The sequence below is a fragment of the Hemitrygon akajei genome, chromosome 8 (assembly GCF_048418815.1).
Source record: "Hemitrygon akajei chromosome 8, sHemAka1.3, whole genome shotgun sequence".
NCBI classification, from domain to species: Eukaryota; Metazoa; Chordata; class Chondrichthyes; order Myliobatiformes; family Dasyatidae; genus Hemitrygon; species Hemitrygon akajei.
Window position 1 is genome coordinate 2,234,334 of NC_133131.1, and position 20,268 is coordinate 2,254,601.

Here is a 20,268-nt window from a genome sequence, read left to right on the forward strand (position 1 = left end):
TAGGAAGCAAGGATCAGATGGGTCAATTGAGGAATACAGGGTAGCAAGAAAGGAGCTTAAGAAGGGGCTGAGAAGAGCAAGAAGGGGGCATGAGAAGGCCTTGGCGAGTTGGGTAAAGGAAAACCCCAAGGCATTCTTCAATTATGTGAAGAACAAAAGGATGACAGGAGTGAAGGTAGGACTGATTAGAGATAAAAGTGGGAAGATGTGCCTGGAGGCTGTGGAAGTGAGCGAGGTCCTCAATAAATACTTCTCTTTGGTATTCACCACTGAGAGGGATCTTGAAGACGGTGAGGACAATATGAGTGAGGTTGACGTTCTGGAGCATGTTGATATTAAGGGAGAGGAGGTGTTGGAGTTGTTAAATTATATTAGGACGGCTAAGTCCCCAGGGCCTGATGGAATATTCCCCAGGCTGCTCCACGAGGTGAGGGAAGAGATTGCTGAACCTCTGGCTAGAATCTTTATGTCCTCGTTGTCCACGGGAATGGTACCGGAGGATTGGAGGGAGGCAAATATTGCTCCCTTGTTCAAAAAAGGTAGCAGGGATAGTCCAGGTAATTATAGACCAGTGAGCCTTACGTCTGTGGTGGGAAAGCTGTTGGAAAAGATTCTTAGAGATAGGATCTATGGGCATTTAGAGAATCATGGTCTGATCAGGGACAGTCAGCATGGCTTTGTGAAGGGCAGATCGTGCCTAACAAGCCTGATAGAGTTCTTTGAGGAGGTGACCAGGCATATAGATGAGGGTAGTGCAGTGGATGTGATCTACATGGATTTTAGTAAGGCATTTGACAAGGTTCCACACGGTAGGCTTATTCAGAAAGTCAGAAGGCATGGGATCCAGGGAAGTTTGGCCAGGTGGATTCAGAATTGGCTTGCCTGCAGAAGGCAGAGGGTCGTGGTGGAGGGAGTACATTCAGATTGGAGGGTTGTGACTAGTGGTGTCCCACAAGGATCTGTTCTGGGACCTCTACTTTTTGTGATTTTTATTAACAACCTGGATGTGAGGGTAGAAGGGTGGTTTGGCAAGTTTGCAGACGACACTAAGGTTGGTGGTGTTGTAGATAGTGTAGAGGATTGTTGAAGGTTGCAGAGAGACATTGATAGGTTGCAGAAGTGGGCTGAGAAGTGGCAGATGGAGTTCAACCCGGAGAAGTGTGAGGTGGTACACTTTGGAAAGACAAACTCCAAGGCAGAGTACAAATTAAATGGCAGGATACTTGGAAGTGTGGAGGAGCAGAGGGAACCTGGGGCTACATGTCCACAGATCCCTGAAAGATGCCTCACAGGTAGATAGGGTAGTTAAGAAAGTTTATGGGGTGTTAGCTTTCATAAGTCAAGGGATAGAGTTTAAGAGATGCGATGTAATGATGCAGCTCTATAAAACTCTAGTTAGGCCACACTTGGAGTACTGTGTCCAGTTCTGGTCGCCTCACTATAGGAAGGATGTGGAAGCATTGGAAAGGGTTCAGAGGAGATTTACTAGGATGCTGCCTGGTTTAGAGAGTATGGATTATGATCAGAGATTAAGGGAGCTAGGGCTTTACTCTTTGGAGAGAAGGAGGATGAGAGGAGGCATGATAGAGGTGTACAAGATATTAAGAGGAATAGACAGAGTGGATAGCCAGTGCCTCTTCCCCAGGGCACCACTGCTCAATACAAGAGGACATGGCTTTAAGGTAAGGGGAGGGAAGTTCAAGGGGGATATTAGAGGAAGGATTTTCACTCAGAGAATGTTTGGTGCGTGGAATGCACTGCCTGAGTCAGTGGTGGAGGCAGACACACTAGTGAAGTTTAAGAGACTACTAGACAGGTATATGGAGGAATTTAAGGTGGGGGGGGGTTATATGGGAGGCAGGGTTTGAGGGTCGACACAACATTGTGGGCCAAAGGGCCTGTAATGTGCTGTATTATTCTATGTTCTAAATCTTTCACTGTTTCCGTTTTTACTAAGTTTAACCCAGGCAACATTACACACATTTCCTGTCTAACATCGCTTACATTTCCCACCTTAATAAAGACAGCCGCAAAGAATTCATTCAGAACCTCACCCACATCCTCTCCCCCCACACACAAGTTATACTCAGACCCACTTGCTCCTCAACTATACCCTACATTCATTTAATTAATACACTATATTCTTTGTGCTTTTATTTACCAGTATTTTGTCTAATAATTGCTTTGACCATAATAAAACGAGGGCTTTTCCCTTCGGAGAGGAGGATGAATGTTGCTGATGGAGGTGTACAAAATGTTGAGAGGCATTGATCGAGTGGACAGACAGAGACGGTGGGCACTTTGAAGGAGCTGGTTGAGCTGGGCACATTAGCATCATGGAAAAGGTATGCAGATAAATACATTGTGTGTGAAGAAGCTGCTCCTGATGACCCTTTTAAATCTCTCACTTCTGATCTTACCCTTATGCACTTGTGCTTTTAATGCCCCTCCTTGCAAAAATGACCATAGAATATAGAAGGAGAATTAACCCCTCTGGCCCATCGAGTCTGCTCTGCCATTTCATCATAGCCAATCCATTTCTCTCTCAGCCCCAGTCTCTTACCTTCTCCCTGTATCACTTCAAACCCTGATTAATCAAGACACCTTCAATGAATTGGTGCTGTAATCCTATCTATGTCCCTCATGATCTTATACACATTTATCAGGTGACCAAGATTGTACACAGTACTCCGTGTGACCTCACCAGAACCTTATCTGACTGTACCATAATTTCCCAACTCCTATACACAGTACCCTGACTGATGAAGGTCAGTGTGTCAAACACCCTCACCACCTTGTCTACCTCTAATGCCTCTCAGTGAACAATGCATTTGCACTCCAAGCTCCCTCTGTTCTATAACACTCCTTAGAGCCCGACCATTCACTCCACAAGTCCAACACTGGATTATTCTTTCAAATTGAAACACCCCACACTGATCTGGATTGAATCCAGTCCTCAGCTCACACACCCAGTTAATCAAACACCCCCTGTAATTTTTCACAACACCATCTATCTGAGTACCATCTGTAAACTCTATAACATTAATATCCAAAAACATAGTGTGGAAAAAAGCTCTTTGGCCCAACTGGCCCATACGAACCAAAATGTCCCATTCAAGTCCCATTGGCCAGCATTTAGTCCATAATTTTCTAAACATTCCCTGCAATCCTGATAATATAGAACATAGAATAGTACAGCACAGAACAGGTCCTTCGGCCCACAATGTTGTGACGACCCTTAAACCCTGCCTCCCATATAACCCCCCACTTTAAATTCCTCCATATACCTGTCTAGTAGTCTCTTAAATTTCACTAGTGTATCTGCCCCCACCACTGACTCAGGCAGTGCATTCCACGCACCAACCACTGAGTAAAAAACTTTCCTATAATATCCCCCTTGAACTTCCCACCCCTTACCTTAAAGACATGTCCTCTTGTACTGAGCAGTGATGCCCTGGGGAAGAGGTGCTGGCTATCCACTCTATCTATTCCTCTTAATATCTTGTACACCTCTATCATGTCTCCTCTCATCCTCCTTTTCTCCAAAGAGTAAAGCCCTAGCTCCCTTAATCTCTGATCATAATGCACATAATGATCATAATGCACTCTTTAAACCAGGCAGCATCCTGGTAAATCTCCTCTGTACCCTTTTCAATGTTTCCACATCCTTCCTATAGTGAGGCGATCAGAACTGGACACAGTACTCCAAGTGTGGCCTAACCAGAGTTTTATAGAGCTGCATCATTACCTCGCGACTCTTAAAACTCTATCCCTCGACTTATGAAAGCTAACACCCCATAAGCTTTCTTAACTACCCTATCTACCTGTGAGGCAACTTTCAGGAATCTATGGACATATAGCCCCAGATTCCCTCTGCTCCTCCACGCTTCCAAGTATCCTGCCATTTACTTTGTACTCTGCCTTGGAGTTTGTCCTTCTAAACTGTACCACCTCACACTTCTCTGGGTTGAACTCCATCTGCCACTTCTCAGCCCACTTCTGCATCCTATCAATGTCTCTCTGCAATCTTCGACAATCCTCTACACCATATATGTCAAACTCAAGGCCCGCGGGCCAAATCCGGTCCGCGGTGGAATTATCTTTGGCCCGCGAGATAATATCTAATTACTATTAAAGCTGGCCCCAGTAATCGAAGCGCCTATGGTGTATGATATGGCTAATGCTGAGTTTATTCAGGTACCAGGTTTTCAGGGTTTTTAGTGTTTATTCGGCAGTCTTCTTCATAAGAAACGGAATTTGTAAAGTGAAACACTTTGTAGTTATAGCAGAGACTGAGACACATGAGAGCAGGCTGAAAAAACGGAGGCAATGAAAGCTGCGTTCGCACGCGTCCGACTGATCCGGCCCGCATGAAGCTGCATTTTGCTCAATCCGGCCCGTGACCTAAAATGAGTTTGACACCCCTGCTCTACACTATCCACAACACCACCAACCTCTGCGTCATCTGCAAACTTGCCAACCCACCCTTCTACCCCCACATCCAGGTGGTTCATAAAAATCACAAAAAGTAGAGGTCCCAGAACAGATCCTTGTGGGACACCACTAGTCACAACCCTCCAATCTGAATGTACTCCCTCCACCACGACCCTCTGCCTTCTGCAGGCAAGCCAATTCTGAATCCACCTGGCCAAACTTCCCTGGATCCCATGCCTTCTGACTTTCTGAATAAGCCTACCGTGTGGAACCTTGTCAAATGCCTTACTAAAATCCATGTAGATCACATCCACTGCTCTACCCTCATCTATATGCCTGGTCACCTCCTCAAAGAACTCTAACAGGCTTGTTAGACACGATCTGCCCTTCACAAAGCCATGCTGACTGTCCCTGATCAGACCATGATTCTCTGAATGCCCATAGATCCTATCTCTAAGAATCTTTTCCAACAGCTTTCCCACCTCAGACATAAGGCTCACTGGTCTATAATTACCTGGACTATCCCTGCTACCTTTTTTGAACAAGGGAGCAATATTTGCCTCCCTCCAATCCTCCGGTACCATTCCTGTGGACAATGAGGACATAAAGATCCTAGCCAGAGGCTCAGCAAACTCTTCCCTCGCCTCATGGAGCAGCCTGGGGAATATTCCCAACTCCATTAAAGGTCAAATCAGACCAACAAAAGTCACACTTGTACCGCAACACGAAGCTTTAACTGTTTCTCTACAGATGCTGCCTAACCCGTTGAGTGTTTCCAGCATTTTCTCTTTTTGTTTCAGATTTTCAGCTTCTGCCATCTCTTTGATTTCCAGAGAGTAACTCTCTGTTCTCCTGTGTTCCTTCAGTTTACTGAAACAGTTCATCTACAGAGAGCAGCTATCTCCTGAAGTTTGCTAGCGGGGATTAGAAAGGACAGTGGAAGATGAAATTGAGACACAGCACAATAACTGACCAAGTCAGTTGCTGGTGAAGACATTTCAAGTTGCCTGAAAATGCAGTTCTCGAGTCAGAGTACTACAGCACAGAAACAGGCTTTTCAGCCCATCTAGAGCATGCTGAATTGTTATTCCACTTAGAATATTTTTCTGGTATGCTAGTATATTATTCTAGCATTCTAACATGTTATGAAATATTTGCATATTATTCTAGTATTCTAAAAAACTACTGCACATCTCCAAAACCATTTCAGCCAAGCAATCTGAATGTGGATTTGTCTTTGTCCGGGCTGTAGGGCCGCACAGCGATGACCCATGTACGGTACAGAGTGGAGTAAATGCTGCAGATTCTCAACACACAAAGCCAAGTGAGGTGTAGTACAGATGCAAGTCTGAGAGGAGAGGGACAGGAAAGAAGGCATATGCAAAACTGAGCAGCAACAAACGGTGGGAACAGCTACACAAATGGACAATCTTCTCCGTTTAAACTGATTTTGGATTTGGGGATCAGGGCATTACTAGCAAGACCAGATTTCATGCCCATCTCTGACTGCCCCCTGGGAAAGGTGGCAGCAGTGCTTCTGGTGAAGAAGCTCTCAGTCCTAAAGGGAGTGGGGCTGGTGAAGGCATTTGGCACACTTGCCTTTATGTAAAATTATAGAGTACAGGCCCTTTGGCCCACAATGTTGTGCTGACCTTTTAACCTACTCTAACAGAAATCTAACTTTTCCCTTCTACATAGCCCTCCATTTCCTTTCACCCATGTGCCTATCTAAGAGTCTCTTAAATGCCCCTGTTCTACCACCACCCCGACAGCGTGTTCCACGCACCCAACACTCTGTAAAAAACCTACCTCTGATATCCCCTCACTGGTATTTTCCTCCAATCACCTTAAAATTTTGTCTCCTTATATTTATACATCTCCACCCTGGGAAAAAGTCTCTGGCTGTCCACTTTGTTAATACCTCTTATCGTCTTATACACCTCTATCAAGTTGCCCCTCATAAACAGCTCTTACAAACAACAATGGTCCCAGCTTCGACCCACGGTGGCAGATCACAAGACACAGACTTCCAGACCAAGAAACCCTCAACTATCACACTTTTCACCACACTATTGTGCCAATTATGAACACAATATGCTATTTCCCCTGGATCCCACACGATGCAAACTTCCAGGCTAGATGCCATCAGGGATTTGTTAAAGTTCTTGCTGAAGTCAGAAGAGACAACAGCCACTGCCCTACCCTCTTTGCTACCTCTTCAAAAAACTCCAAGAGACTATCCCAAATCAGATTGAGTCACTCCAAATATTGATAGGTTCTCTCCCTCAGAATTCCCTCCAGAAAAGTACCCACCACCAAAGCCTGACTGTAGTTTCCTGGTTTGCTTTTGCACGGAAAGGTGCCTGATCAGACAAATCCCCAATGTTGTGGGAAATAAGGGAAGAATTTGGTGGGTCCCTGGGTGTGTGTTCCTGGAGTGAAGGAAGCTGAGGGGTGACAATCACAAAAGCTAAACTGAGAGGCAGAGGCTTAAGGTGAAAGGGGAAACTTTAAAAATTGAGAACTAGATTTTTTCACAAGTTCACTGCTGGGTGTCTGCATCCAGCTATCAGAGGAAGTGGTTGAGGCATCCCGGACAATAGGTAGGAAATGGACAGAAAGGTACAGCAGCGTTGGGGACAGGTTGTCTCTACATTTCACCGGGCGGGGGGGGGGGGGGGGTATAGATAGTGTATGCACGCCCTCCCCCCCAGTGTAATACAGAGACAACCAGTTCCCACCGGTGTTGTACCTTTCTGTCCATTTCTGTCCCTGGTGTCAGAAGGCAGACCCGGACCCACTGGTACCGAACCCTAGTGTTAGACAGTAACAGGCCACACCGGTACCATATCCTGGATTTATACAGAGACAGACCCATCCTCACTGGTTTTGTACCTTTCTGTCCATTTCTGTCCCTGGTGTCAGAAGGCAGACCCGGACCCACTGGTACCGAACCCTAGTGTTAGACAGTGACAGGCCACACCGGTACCATATCCTGGATTTATACAGAGACAGACCCATCCCCACCGGTGTTGTACCTTTCTGTCCATTTCTGTCCCTGGTGTCAGAAGGCAGACCCGGACCCACTGGTACCGAACCCTAGTGTTAGACAGTAACAGGCCACACCGGTACCATATCCTGGATTTATACAGAGACAGACCCATCCTCACTGGTTTTGTACCTTTCTGTCCATTTCTGTCCCTGGTGTCAGAAGGCAGACCCGAACCCACTGGTACCGAACCCTAGTGTTAGACAGTGACAGGCCACACCAGTACCATATCCTGGATTTATACAGAGACAGACCCATCCCCACCGGTGTTGTACTCTAGTGTTATACAGTGACAACCCCGTCCCCACCTATAGAGTACCCCGGTGTTATACAGTGACAGACCTGCCTCCATTGGTACAGTGTTATACAGTGCCGGACTCTCACCTGTGGAATCCCGGTCCGAGCTGTATTCACGGTCGCTTCCTTCGCTCGGCGAAGTCTCCCTGTGCCACCTGGGCAATACTGACAGAAGTTGCCGCCGCCGCAGTCTCGGTGAATCGCCGCCGTCTTTAACTCGCTTCATCGGTATCATCCTGAACCTCGGAAAAATCAGGGGCCGTGTGAGGCCGGGTGACAACGATTCCCGGTCTCGCTGCTGCGTCTCGCCCTCGTCCTCATTGTCCTCATCTGCCGCGTCTGATTCATGACCCGAGGCGTCTGGTCGTCTTTCCGGGCTGTCTACTTTTTGGTCATGGGTGTCTGCTCCCTGTTGCGGACTGTCCAGTGTGTCTGGTCCCTTATCGGAGGCGCTTGGTCCTTCGATAAGTCCCTGGCTGGGACTCGTTTCTTCGTCCGGACTCTCGGCTTCCTCCGGGCCAATACTTAGTTTCTCCGAGTTGTTACTTTGTTGCGCTCCCCGGAGTCCGGCGCTACATTCGTTTTGGCGCCTCTGTGACTTGCTCTGGGCCCGGAGTGACTCACTCTGGGGCTCACGGCCCAGCGCTGTCTCCAGGTAAATCACTTTGAACTTCTCCCGGGCCAAGCGCTCCTGGCCGACCCGCAGCCGCTCTCGGCACCGCTCCAACTCGGCCTCCAGTTCGGCTACCGAGTTCAGTTCCATCTGCGGCACTTCGCTGCCCGGGAACTCCCGACGCCAGTGCTCCTCAAACTCGGCCGGGTCCCACATTGCGGCTGCAGCCTGGCCTCGGAGCCCGAGCCTGACTTCAACAGGTGCCTGCCCTCACCGCCTCTCCCTCCCAGTCACTCACACACACACGCTAACTGCCTCTCACCCGGCTTCTCCCTCCCACGTTCTCTCGTTCACCCTCCCCCTCTCCTCTTTCTCTTTCGCTTTCTTCCAGTCCCTCCCCCTACTTTCTCCCCAGCCCCGTATCTCCCAGACTCTGACTTCTCTGTCAGGGTGAAAGAGACCCCGCTCCACACACCCAGTCCACAATAATACTCGTTAGCCCTGGCGGTCTAGAGGGTTAGTCCGTTAGCCTGATGGGCCAAACGGCTTCTGTGTTTCTGACCTCCTGCCGCCTCTGGCCCTCGTTACAGCCCAGTCTCTCGCGGAATTTCTTCAGTCCGCCTCAGGGGCAGGCTGAACAGGTTTTCTGACCACAGAAAACACACAGCTACTCCCCTGAAGGTCTCACTACTCAACCTGTTCTGAGGGCATGCTGGTCTCCCACACTCAGATCAGAATCAACTTACACTGACATAGGACCATAAGACACAGGAGCAGAATTAGGCCATCTGGCCCATCCAGTCTGCTCCGCCATTCAATCATGGCTGATCCTCTTCTTTTCTCTCCTCATTAAACCCAGTTCGCGGCCATCTCCCCGTAACCTTTGATGCCATGTCCAATCAAGAACCTATCAATGTCTGCCTTAAAATACACCCAATGGCCTGGCCTCCACAGATGCATGTGGCAACAAATTCACCACCCTTTGGCTAAAGAAATTTTTCCGCATCTCTGTTTTGAAAGCGCGCCCCTCTATCCTGAGGCTGTGCCCTCTTGTCCTAGACTCTCCCACCATGGGGAACATCCTTTCCACATCTACTCTAACTAGGCCTTTCAACATTTGAAAAGTTTCAATGAGATTCCCCCCCCCCCCCCCCCATCCTTCTAAATTCCAGTGAGTACAGACTCAGAGCCATCAAATGTTCCCTTTCATTCCTGGAATCATCCTTGTGAACCTCCTCTGGACTCTCTCCAATGCTTACACATCTCCTTAGATGAGGAGCCCAAAACTGTTCACAATACTCAAGATGAGGCCTCACCAGTGTCTTATAAAGCCTCAGCATCACATCCTTGCACTTGTATTCTGAAACCTCTTGAAATGAATGTTAAAATTGCATTTGCCTTCCTCACCATTGACTCAACCTGCAAGTTAACCTTTAGGGTGTTCTACACAAGGACTCCCAAGTCATCTCAGATTTTTGTATTTTCTCCCCATTTAGTAAATAGTCTGCAGATTTATTTCTACTACCAAAGTGCAAGACCGTGCATTTTCCAACGTAGTATTTCATTTGCCACTTTCTAGCCCATTTTCCTAATTTGTCTGTCCTTCTGTATCATTTCCATAACACTACCTGCCCCTCCAACAATCTTTGTATCATCTGCAAACTTGGCAACAAAGCCATCTAAAATCATTTATATACAGCATAAAAAGAAGTGGTCCCAACACCAACCCCTGCGGAATACCACTAGTCACTGGTAGCCAAGCAGAAAAGGATCCTTTTATTCCCACTCACTGCCTCCTACAAATCAGCCAAATGTTGTGAAATTTGTTGTTTTGTAGCAGCAATACATAATATATAAAACTATAAATTACAGTAAATATATATATGAAATAAGTAGAGCAAAAAAGAAAAACAATAGTGAGGCATTTTACATGGGTTCATTGGCCATTCAGAAATCAGAGGCAGAGGGGAAGAAACTGTGCCTGAATCATTGTGTGTGTGTGTGTGTGTCTGTCTTCGGGCTCCTTGATGGTAGCATAGAGGGATGGGATGTCTTGCGTGATGGGTGTCCGTCATGATGGGTACTGCCTTCCTGAGGCATCGCCATTAGAAGATGTACTGAATGCTGGGGAGATTATTGCCCATCATGTACATGAGAAAATCTGCAGATGCTGGAAATACAACGCAAAACACAAAATCTCAGGTGTCAGGTCGCACCTATGGAAAAGAGTAAACAGTGAACAGCCCTTCATCAGGACTGGAAAGAAAGAGGTTAGTGCCCACGATGGAGCTAAGTTTAACAACTTTCTGCAGACCAGCCCTGTACACAACATTCCAGATGTGGTCTCATCAGGGCTCAGTACAACTGCAAGAAGGCATCTCTATTTCCTTGCGATGACACATTTAACTCCATCAAGTGAGGTTTCTGTACTAACAAACCAGGGGTTAATGAGTGTAATTCACTAATATATAAATGGATTTCAAAAACAGGTTTGAAGTGCCTTGCTAAGAAAGCAGCAGAACATAATGGACACACCAGAAAGGTTTTTGCATATTAAAGGAAAAGTGGAATATGGGAGGTGGGGCAGGAATGTGGCACCGAGGTAAAAAATTAAGCCTGATCTGGATGCTAGAGTGGACCTGACAGGCCGAATGGCCTCCTGCCATTCCAGAATCATGTTTATCACTGACACACTGTCCTGACGAAGGGTCTCGGCCCGAAACGTCGACAGCGCTTCTCCCTATAGATGCTGCCTGGCCTGCTGTGTTCCACCAGCATTTTGTGTGTGTTTGAATTTCCAGCATCTGCAGATTTCCTCGTGTTTGGTCGTGAAACTTTGTTGTTTTGCAGCAGCAGTACATTAAAAAAATTGTTACAAGAAGAAATAATTGGTGCAAAAAGAGAGCAAAATAGTGAGGTCATGTTCATGGGTTGAGAGAGGGAAGAGGCCCTGACAGTTTAGAGATTCATTCATATGGGCTTCAGACTGCACCAGTGTGAAACTGCCTATGCCTATGTTCCTGGAGAGGTGACTTCTTCAAGCACTGCTGGTTTTGAGGTGCGACTACATCCACAGTGCTGTAAGGGAGGGAGTTTCAGGATTTTGACCCAGTGATAGTGAAGGAATAGGGATTTTTTTCCGGAATAAAAGCAAGAGCAGCCACACATTGAGTCTTTGCCTTTATTTTTATCCCAATATATTAATGGTGGAGCGAGTTGATGGGGCGGCCATCAAGGGGACCAATGTGCCCTGGATGGTGTGGGGGTTCTTGAGAATTGCTGAAGTTGCATTCACTCAGGCAGGTGAGGGTGGTGTTCCATCACACTCCTGAGGGTTACAGTGAGATTCCCAGCCTCTGACCTGCTCCTGAGGCCATACTGTGTGTACGTGGTGACTTCAGTTCATTCTGTGGTTAGTGGGAACCACCAGGGCATTGTGATAGTGGGGGACAGTGCTGTGGAGTGTCAGGGGGTGAAGGTTGGATTTCTTTTTGTTGAGTATCACCACTATACAGTGTAGGATAAAGGTTACTGTCACCAGCAGGCCCGGCCTGGATATTGTCCGGGTCTGGCTGTATCTGGAGCTGGGCTGCTTCATTACCCGAGGAGGTTCTGAACCCTGTGCAGTCATCAGCGAACTTTGCTCTCCTAAGCTGCTGAATGAAAGTTAATCACTAGTGAAGCCACTTGGGCCCAGGACACTGAGAAACCCCTGCAGAGATGATCAACCTCCCAACCACCACAACCTCCATCACAAAATGCTGGAAGAAATCAGCAGGCCAGGCAGCATCTAAGGGAAAGGTTTTGCGCTGAGACCCTTCATCCTGAATGTTCACTCTTTTTCCAGAGTCAACAGAATTCTCGTTTGAGATTGGACTCCATCCTTTGTACTGGGTATGATTTCAGCAGGTGGAGGTTTTATCCTTTGGTTGGATCAAGTGCTGCCCTGATCAAGAGCACTAAATCTCATTTCACCTCTGAGTTCGGCTCCTTTATCCATGTTTGTAGAAGAGCTCTGATGAGGTCAGGGACATTGTCAGAACCCAGAGAATGGCACGGAGTGATGGAGAGTATTAATTAGGAAGGGGAAGAAGAGCAGGAATGGATTGTAGGGAGAAATAAGGGGGAAGCGGGTAAAGAGAGGGAGGGAAAGAGGAGGTGGGATGGGGTGGATGGGGGGCTGGGGGAGAGGGAGAGACACACACACAAATAATGTGGATGGGAGTGCAAGAAACTCAATCCTCAAGGCTGATTTATACTTGTGCGTCGCATCGACGCCGTAGGTATCCCGTACCCTACGCTGTAGGGTGAAGTGCACCTCTCCAGAAAACTCACTCACGCGTTGCCACGATGCAGACCACAACTGTGATTGATCCCCTTGGTAGCATCGCATTTCCGGTTGCTTCTTCTCTGCCACGTCTGTAGGCTGTGCGTACACCTATGCGAAATAGATGAACCAAATTGTCAAATCTACCTGCCAACATGCGAAAATGTTTGAAATGCATTTCCTCGTCCATGTCTCTCACGAAGAAACTCAACGCAGTGGCACAGAAACCCCACCGCCAACTAGCGTTTTGACGCACACCAATGCATGCTCGCTACGGAGTAGAGTGACGCAGAAGTGAAAATCAGGGCTACGGCATAGCCCGCACGCACAAGTATAAATCAGCCTTTAGAATGTATTCGGTGTTGAATCAGGACCTTATCTGTGAATAAACAACCACTCTTTTCATACAGTTCAGTATTTTAATAGACTCCTCTCAATGGAAACATGATTGACAGTAAAGAATGACCAAGACCGGTAAAGGCATGTCACTCTTACTCTGCTCCATACCCCAGCCCCATGTCATCTCCTTCTGATTAACCAGCTGGTGGCTGTCGTCTCCAATCCACTGGCGGCGTGTCCCGACCTGCAGCCTGTGGACCCACACTGTCTGTGCCTGCAGTCTTGCCCGCTCACTCCCCACGAGCTCAGCGCAGATAGTAATCGATGACTGCGGAGAAAGCAGCAAAACCTGCACATCCCACCGCTCCTGCTTTCAGGCCAGCTGCAGGACAGACGAGAGGTTAATCATGGCAGAGGGGCCTGCGTGCATTGGTGTGTGTGGGGCCGACGGGGGGGGGGGGGGGGGGGTGTGTGCCCCGCTTGGGGTGCAGGGAGGGAGGTGGGGGCATCCTGGGGCATGGGGAGAGGGGTGAGGGCTGCTTGGAGAGTGGGGATGGGGTCGGGCCGACAAGAGGGGTATGGACTTCTTGGGGTGCAGGGAGAGAGGTGGGGGCATCCTGGGGCACGGGGAGAGGGGTGAGGGCTGCTTGGGGAGTGGGGATGGGGTCGGGCCGACAAGAGGGGTATGGACTTCTTGGGGTGCAGGGAGAGAGGTGGGGGCATCCTGGGGCACGGGGAGAGGGGTGAGGGCTGCTTGGGGAGTGGGGATGGGGTCGGGCCGACAAGAGGGGTATGGACTTCTTGGGGTGCAGGGAGAGAGGTGGGGGCATCCTGGGGCACGGGGAGAGGGGTGAGGGCTGCTTGGGGTGCAGGGAGAGAGGTGGGGGTATCCTGGGGCACGGGGAGAGGGGTGAGGGCTGCTTGGGGAGTGGGGATGGGGTCGGGCCGACAAGAGGGGTATAGACTTCTTGGGGTGCAGGGAGAGAGGTGGGGGCATCCTGGGGCACGGGGAGAGGGGTGAGGGCTGCTTGGGGTGCAGGGAGAGAGGTGGGGGCCATTTGGGGGGGGGGGCTTGAGGCGCAGGCCTCTTGGGGCACGGAAGCGGAGGGGTCTGGACGTGAAAGAGGTCCAGAGGCAAAGCCAATCTGAACAAGGGATTGAACTTACCCCGGAATCCGATTGCGCCTCCTGTCACACAGCCACTCAGTACACTATTCTTCCAGTCTGACGTTCCCCGGTACTTGAAGGAAATGAGAGAGAAATGTTACAAACTCCAATTCCAATTGTAATTCTTAAAGAACTCAAATGCACAAAGTGACCATTCATCCCAACCAGACTGTGCTAGCCCTTTATCATGAATGGACCTAATCACATTGCACCTCTCCATTCTGATATCCACTGACGTCCGATCTCAAAAGTGAATATTTACATCATTTTCAACTGGGGAGTGAGCCTGACTGTCTGAAGTCCCCACCGAATCTCTTGCCTGCCTCCTTAAAATCAAGGAATTCTGGTAATCTTTTGTCTCTTCACCATTTCAAAAACAAGAACCAGGAGGAGCCTTCTTCCAAATCCACCCTTCCTAAGCTGTGATTTCTCTTATTCCACTGAGGGACACAAATTGTTCTTGCACTAATTCATGGAGAGAGACACAAACATACCGACTCAATAATGCACTCTGTACAGGAGAACATAGCACCGACAATAGCAAAATTCTTGGCGTAGGACATGCCACGCTGGCCCATATCCTTAAGAACTTCCTTTGCAGTTGGTGTCCTGAGGGGATCCTTGGGGTCAAAGCCAACGTTGGTGTCGATACCAGCAGTGAAAATGCCAAATGCCCCACCCAACACAAATCCTGCGGGAGAGACAAAACAGTCCAGAGAGGAAATCTTACAACCATGGAGAGTGGGGGGGGGGGGGGGGGGGGGCAGAGGTTGGGATGAGGGGGAAAGGGCAGCAGAGTCAGTCTCCAGCTCTGGGTTTCAGGGTATTTAGTTTCTGTCCAGGATATTGGTATCAGAAAATACAGCAGAGGACCCTAACCAGCCCTCCTGACCTCTTAGCCTCTTCCTTACACCTTCAACCAGTCCTCCTGACCCTTCACCCCAACCCACCCTATTGACCCCTCACCCCATCCTTACACCCTCAACCTGCCCTCCTGACCTCTTACCCTCTTCCTTACACCCTCAACTTGCCCTCCTGACCCCTCACCCCATCCTTACACCCTCAACCTGCCCTCCTGACCCCTCACCCCATCCTTACACCCTCAACCTGCCCTCCTGACCCCTCACCCCATCCTTACACCCTCAACCTGCCCTCCTGACCCCTCACCCCATCCTTACACCTTCAACCTAACCTCCTGACCCCTCACCCCATCCTTACACCTTCAACCTAACCTCCTGGGCCCTCACCCCATCCTTACACCTTCAACCTAACCTCCTGGGCCCTCACCCCATCCTTACACCTTCAACCTAACCTCCTGGGCCCTCACCCCATCCTTACACCTTCAACCTAACCTCCTGGGCCCTCACCCCATCCTTACACCTTCAACCTAACCTCCTGGGCCCTCACCCCATCCTTACACCTTCAACCTAACCTCCTGGGCCCTCACTCCATCCTTACACTTCAACCAGCCTCCTGACCCCTCAATATCAACCAGCTCTCCTGACCCCTCATCCCATCCTTACACCCGCAACCAGCTCTCCTGACCCCCTACCTCAACCTAGCCTCTTGTCTCCTTACTCTCTCAATCTAACCTCCTAACCCCACAACCTTACTCATCCAATCTGCCCTCCCGATACTTAAACCCTGACCTTACTCCCAAGCTTTCCCTGTCGACCCCTCAACTCGAGGACCTGCTCTCCCACTCCTGACCGCTGACCTCCTACACAGGCCAGCGCCGCCTTGAAGCCGCAGCTCTCCATCGCTCGCTCCACCATCTTCTGCTCCTCAGACTTGTTGGGAGCGGGGAAGCCGCCGAGCACGGACGGACTGAGAGGTCGTGGCTGCCGCCGCTCTCCCACCAGATGCTGCAGGAGCTGTGAGTAGATGAGGCCGCCGGATCGCTCCGGCTCCGGGGAGGCGGTGGCAGCGGGATCCCGCGTTGCCGCCATCGCGCCCGTCCGCTAACCTTGGCGTTACTACGTCGCATCTGCGTCACCGCGTAGTCTACGGAGATGCGCGACAATGAGGAAGAGCGCCGCCATCGGGTTTAATGTGATATTGCAACGACGAACCTGATGAGGAAGCGGCGCAGTGGGAGGGGTAGTGAGGGAGCATCATACAGTAGAAAGTCACGCTGTGGGAGGGGTGGTACTGAGGGAGGGTCACGCTGTGGGAGGGGTGGTACTGAGGGAGAGTGACTGTGGGAGGGGTGGTACTGAGGGAGAGTGACTGTGGGAGGGGTGGTACTGAGGGAGGGTCACACTGTGGGAGGGTGGTACCGAGGGAGGTTCACACCGTGGGAGGGAGTGGTACCGAGGGAGAGTCACACTGTGAGAGGGAGTAGTACTGAGGGAGGGTCACACTGTGGGAGGGGTGTACCGAGGGAGAGTCACACTGTGGGAGTGGTACCGAGGGAGAGTCACACTGTGAGAGGGAGTAGTACTGAGGGAGGGTCACACTGTGGGAGGGGTGTACCGAGGGAGGGTCACACTGTGGGAGTGGTACCGAGGGAGAGTCACACTGTGAGAGGGAGTAGTACTGAGGGAGGGTCACACTGTGGGAGGGTGGTACCGAGGGAGGGTCACACTGTGGGAGGGGTGGCACTGAGGGAGGGTCACGCTGTGGGAGGGGTGGTACTGAGGGAGAGTGACTGTGGGAGGGGTGGTACTGAGGGAGGGTCACATTGTGGGAGGGGTGGCACTGAGGGAGGGTCACGCTGTGGGAAGGGTGGAACTGAGGGAGGGTCACACTGTGGGAGGGGTGGTACTGAGGCAGGGGCGCTACTGAGGGAGGGTCACACCGTGAGAGGGAGTGGTACCGAGGGAGAGTCACACTGTGAGAGGGAGTAGTACTGAGGGAGGGTCACACTGTGGGAGTGGTGTACCGAGGGAGGGTCACACTGTGGGAGTGGTACCGAGGGAGAGTCACACTGTGAGAGGGAGTAGTACTGAGGGAGGGTCACACTGTGGGAGGGGTGGTACTGAGGGAGGGTCACACTGTGAGAGGGAGTGGTACTGAGGGAGAGTCACACTGTGAGAGGGGTGGTACTGAGGGAGGGTCACACTGTGGGAGGGGTGTACCGAGGGAGGGTCACACTGTGGGAGTGGTACCGAGGGAGAGTCACACTGTGAGAGGGAGTAGTACTGAGGGAGGGTCACACTGTGGGAAGGGTGGTACTGAGGGAGGGTCACACTGTGAGAGGGGTGGTACTGAGGGAGGGTCACACTGTGGGAGGGTGGTACCGAGGGAGGGTCATACTGTGAGAGGGGGTAGTACGGAGGGAGGTTCACACCGTGAGAGGGAGTGGTACCGAGGGAGAGTCACACTGTGAGAGGGAGTAGTACTGAGGGAGGGTCACACTGTGGGAAGGGTGGTACTGAGGGAGGGTCACACTGTGAGAGGGGTGGTACTGAGGGAGGGTCACACTGTGGGAGGGTGGTACCGAGGGAGGGTCATACTGTGAGAGGGGGTAGTACGGAGGGAGGTTCACACCGTGAGAGGGAGTGGTACCGAGGGAGAGTCACACTGTGAGAGGGAGTAGTACTGAGGGAGGGTCACACTGTGGGAGGGGTGGTACTGAGGGAGGGTCACACTGTGAGAGGGAGTGGTACCGAGGGAGAGTCACACTGTGAGAGGGGTGGTACTGAGGGAGGGTCACACTGTGGGAGGGGTGTACCGAGGGAGGGTCACACTGTGGGAGTGGTACCGAGGGAGAGTCACACTGTGAGAGGGGTGGTACTGAGGGAGAGTCACACTGTGAGAGGGAGTAGTACTGAGGGAGGGTCACACTGTGGGAAGGGTGGTACTGAGGGAGGGTCACACTGTGAGAGGGGTGGTACTGAGGGAGGGTCACACTGTGGGAGGGGTGGTACCGAGGGAGGGTCACACTGTGGGAGGGTGGTACCAAGGGAGGGTCACACTGTGGGAGGGAGTAGTACTGAGGGAGGGTGGTACCGAGGGAGGGTCACACTGTGGGAGGGTGGTACCAAGGGAGGGTCACACTGTGGGAGGGGTGGTACTGAGGGAGGGTGGTACCGAGGGAGGGTCACACTGTGGGAGGGAGTAGTACTGAGGGAGGGTCACACTGTGAGAGGGGTGGTACTGAGGGAGGGTCACACTGTGGGAGGGAGTAGTACTGAGGGAGGGTCACACTGTGGGAGGGTGGTACCAAGGGAGGGTCATACTGTGAGAGGGGTGGTACTGAGGGAGGGTGGTACCGAGGGAGGGTCACACTGTGGGAGGGAGTAGTACTGAGGGAGGGTCACACTGTGAGAGGGGTGGTACTGAGGGAGGGTGGTACCGAGGGAGGGTCACACTGTGGGAGGGAGTAGTACTGAGGGAGGGTCACACTGTGAGAGGGGTGGTACTGAGGGAGGGTCACACTGTGAGAGGGGTGGTACTGAGGGAGGGTCACACTGTGGGAGGGTGGTACTGCGGGAGGGTCACTCTGTGAGAGGGGTGGTACTGAGGGAGGGTGGTACCGAGGGAGGGTCACACTGTGGGAGGGGTGGTACTGAGGGAGGGACACACTGTGGGAGGGGTGGGACTGAGGGAGGGTCACACTGTGGGAGGGTGGTACTGAGGGAGAGTCACACTGTGGGAGGGTGATACCAAGGGAGGGTCACTCTGTAGGAGGGGTGGGACTGAGGGAGGGTGGTACTGAGGGAGAGTCACACTGTGGGAGGGGCGGTACCGTGGGAGGGTCACACTGAGGGAGGGGTGGTACCGAGCGAGAGTCACACTGTGAGAGGGGTGGTACCGAGGGAGGGTCACACTGTGGGAGGGGTGGTACTGAGGGATGGTCACACTGTGGGAGGGAGTGGTACCGAGGGAGAGTCACACTGTGAGAGGGGTGGTACCGAGGGAGGGTCACAGTGAGGCAGGGGCGGTACTGAGGGAGGGTCACACAGTTGGAGGGAGTGGTACAGAGGGAGAGTCACACTGTGAGAGGGAGTAGTACTGAGGGAGGGTCACACTGTGGGAGGGGTGGTACTGAGGGAGGGTCACACTGTGAGAAGGGTGGTACTGAGGGAGGGTCACACTGTGGGAGGGGTGTACCGAGGGAGGGTCACACTGTGGGAGTGGTACCGAGGGAGAGTCACACTGTGAGAGGGGTGGTACTGAGGGAGAGTCACACTGTGAGAGGGAGTAGTACTGAGGGAGGGTCACACTGTGGGAAGGGTGGTACTGAGGGAGGGTCACACTGTGGGAGGGGTGGTACTGAGGGAGGGTCACACTGTGGGAGGGGTGGGACTGAGGGAGGGTCACACTGTGGGAGGGTGGTACTGAGGGAGGGTCACACTGTGGGAGGGTGGTACTGAGGGAGAGTCACACTGTGGGAGGGTGATACCAAGGGAGGGTCACTCTGTAGGAGGGGTGGGACTGAGGGAGGGTGGTACTGAGGGAGAGTCACACTGTGGGAGGGGCGGTACCGTGGGAGGGTCACACTGAGGGAGGGGTGGTACCGAGCGAGAGTCACACTGTGAGAGTGGTGGTACTGAGGCAGGGGTGGTACCGAGGGAGGGTCACACTGTGGGAGGGGTGGTACTGAGGGATGGTCACACTGTGGGAGGGAGTGGTACCGAGGGAGAGACACACTGTGAGAGTGGTGGTACTGAGGCAGGGGTGGTACCGAGGGAGGGTCACACTGTGGGAGGGGTGGTACTGAGGGAGGGTCACACTGGGAGGGGTGGTACCGAGGGAGAGTCACACTGTGAGAGGGGTGGTACCGAGGGAGGGTCACACTGAGGCAGGGGCGGTACTGAGGGAGGGTCACACTGTGGGAGGGTCACACTGTGGGTGGGGTGGTACTGGGGGAGGGTCACACTGAGGGAGGGGTGGTACCGAGGGAGAGTCACACTGTGAGAGGGGTGGTACCGAGGGAGGGTCACACTGAGGCAGGGGCGGTACTGAGGGAGGGTCACACTGTGGGAGGGAGTGGTACCGAGGGAGAGACACACTGTGAGAGTGGTGGTACTGAGGCAGGGGTGGTACCGAGGGAGGGTCACACTGTGGGAGGGGTGGTACTGAGGGATGGTCACA

General features: G+C 51.7%; 2 protein-coding genes across 2 annotated transcripts in view; both read right to left on the reverse strand.

Moving 5' to 3' along the window:
* abr (ABR activator of RhoGEF and GTPase) overlaps positions 1 to 8,727 on the reverse strand; it is a 74,081-nt gene extending 65,354 nt beyond the window's left edge. Inside the window, exon 1 of the mRNA XM_073053038.1 lies at positions 7,868 to 8,727. Within this exon, the coding sequence (XP_072909139.1) occupies positions 7,868 to 8,609 (742 nt within the window). The 5' untranslated portion in view covers positions 8,610 to 8,727. The remainder of the gene's footprint in view (positions 1 to 7,867) is intronic.
* A 4,392-nt stretch (positions 8,728 to 13,119) lies between these two features.
* timm22 (translocase of inner mitochondrial membrane 22 homolog (yeast)) lies at positions 13,120 to 16,212 on the reverse strand. The gene is made up of 4 exons (XM_073053041.1): positions 15,944 to 16,212; positions 14,721 to 14,917; positions 14,227 to 14,299; positions 13,120 to 13,441 (listed from the first exon to the last, which is right to left on the reverse strand). Exons 1-4 carry the CDS (start codon positions 16,173 to 16,175, stop codon positions 13,365 to 13,367), a joined length of 579 nt encoding a protein of 192 aa, XP_072909142.1. The 5' UTR covers positions 16,176 to 16,212; the 3' UTR covers positions 13,120 to 13,364.
* Between the last annotated feature and the right edge of the window lie 4,056 nt (positions 16,213 to 20,268).

Coding starts and splice junctions, on each gene's coding strand:
- timm22 (XM_073053041.1), bottom strand. CDS start 16,175: ATGGCGGCAACGCGGGATCCCGCTGCCACCGCCTCCCCGGAGCCGGAG. Junction 14,300..14,720: donor CAGAGTGCATTATTGAGTCG/GTATGTTTGTGT, acceptor ATTTCCTTCAAG/TACCGGGGAACGTCAGACTG. Junction 13,442..14,226: donor AGGCGCAATCGGATTCCGGG/GTAAGTTCAATC, acceptor TCTGTCCTGCAG/CTGGCCTGAAAGCAGGAGCG.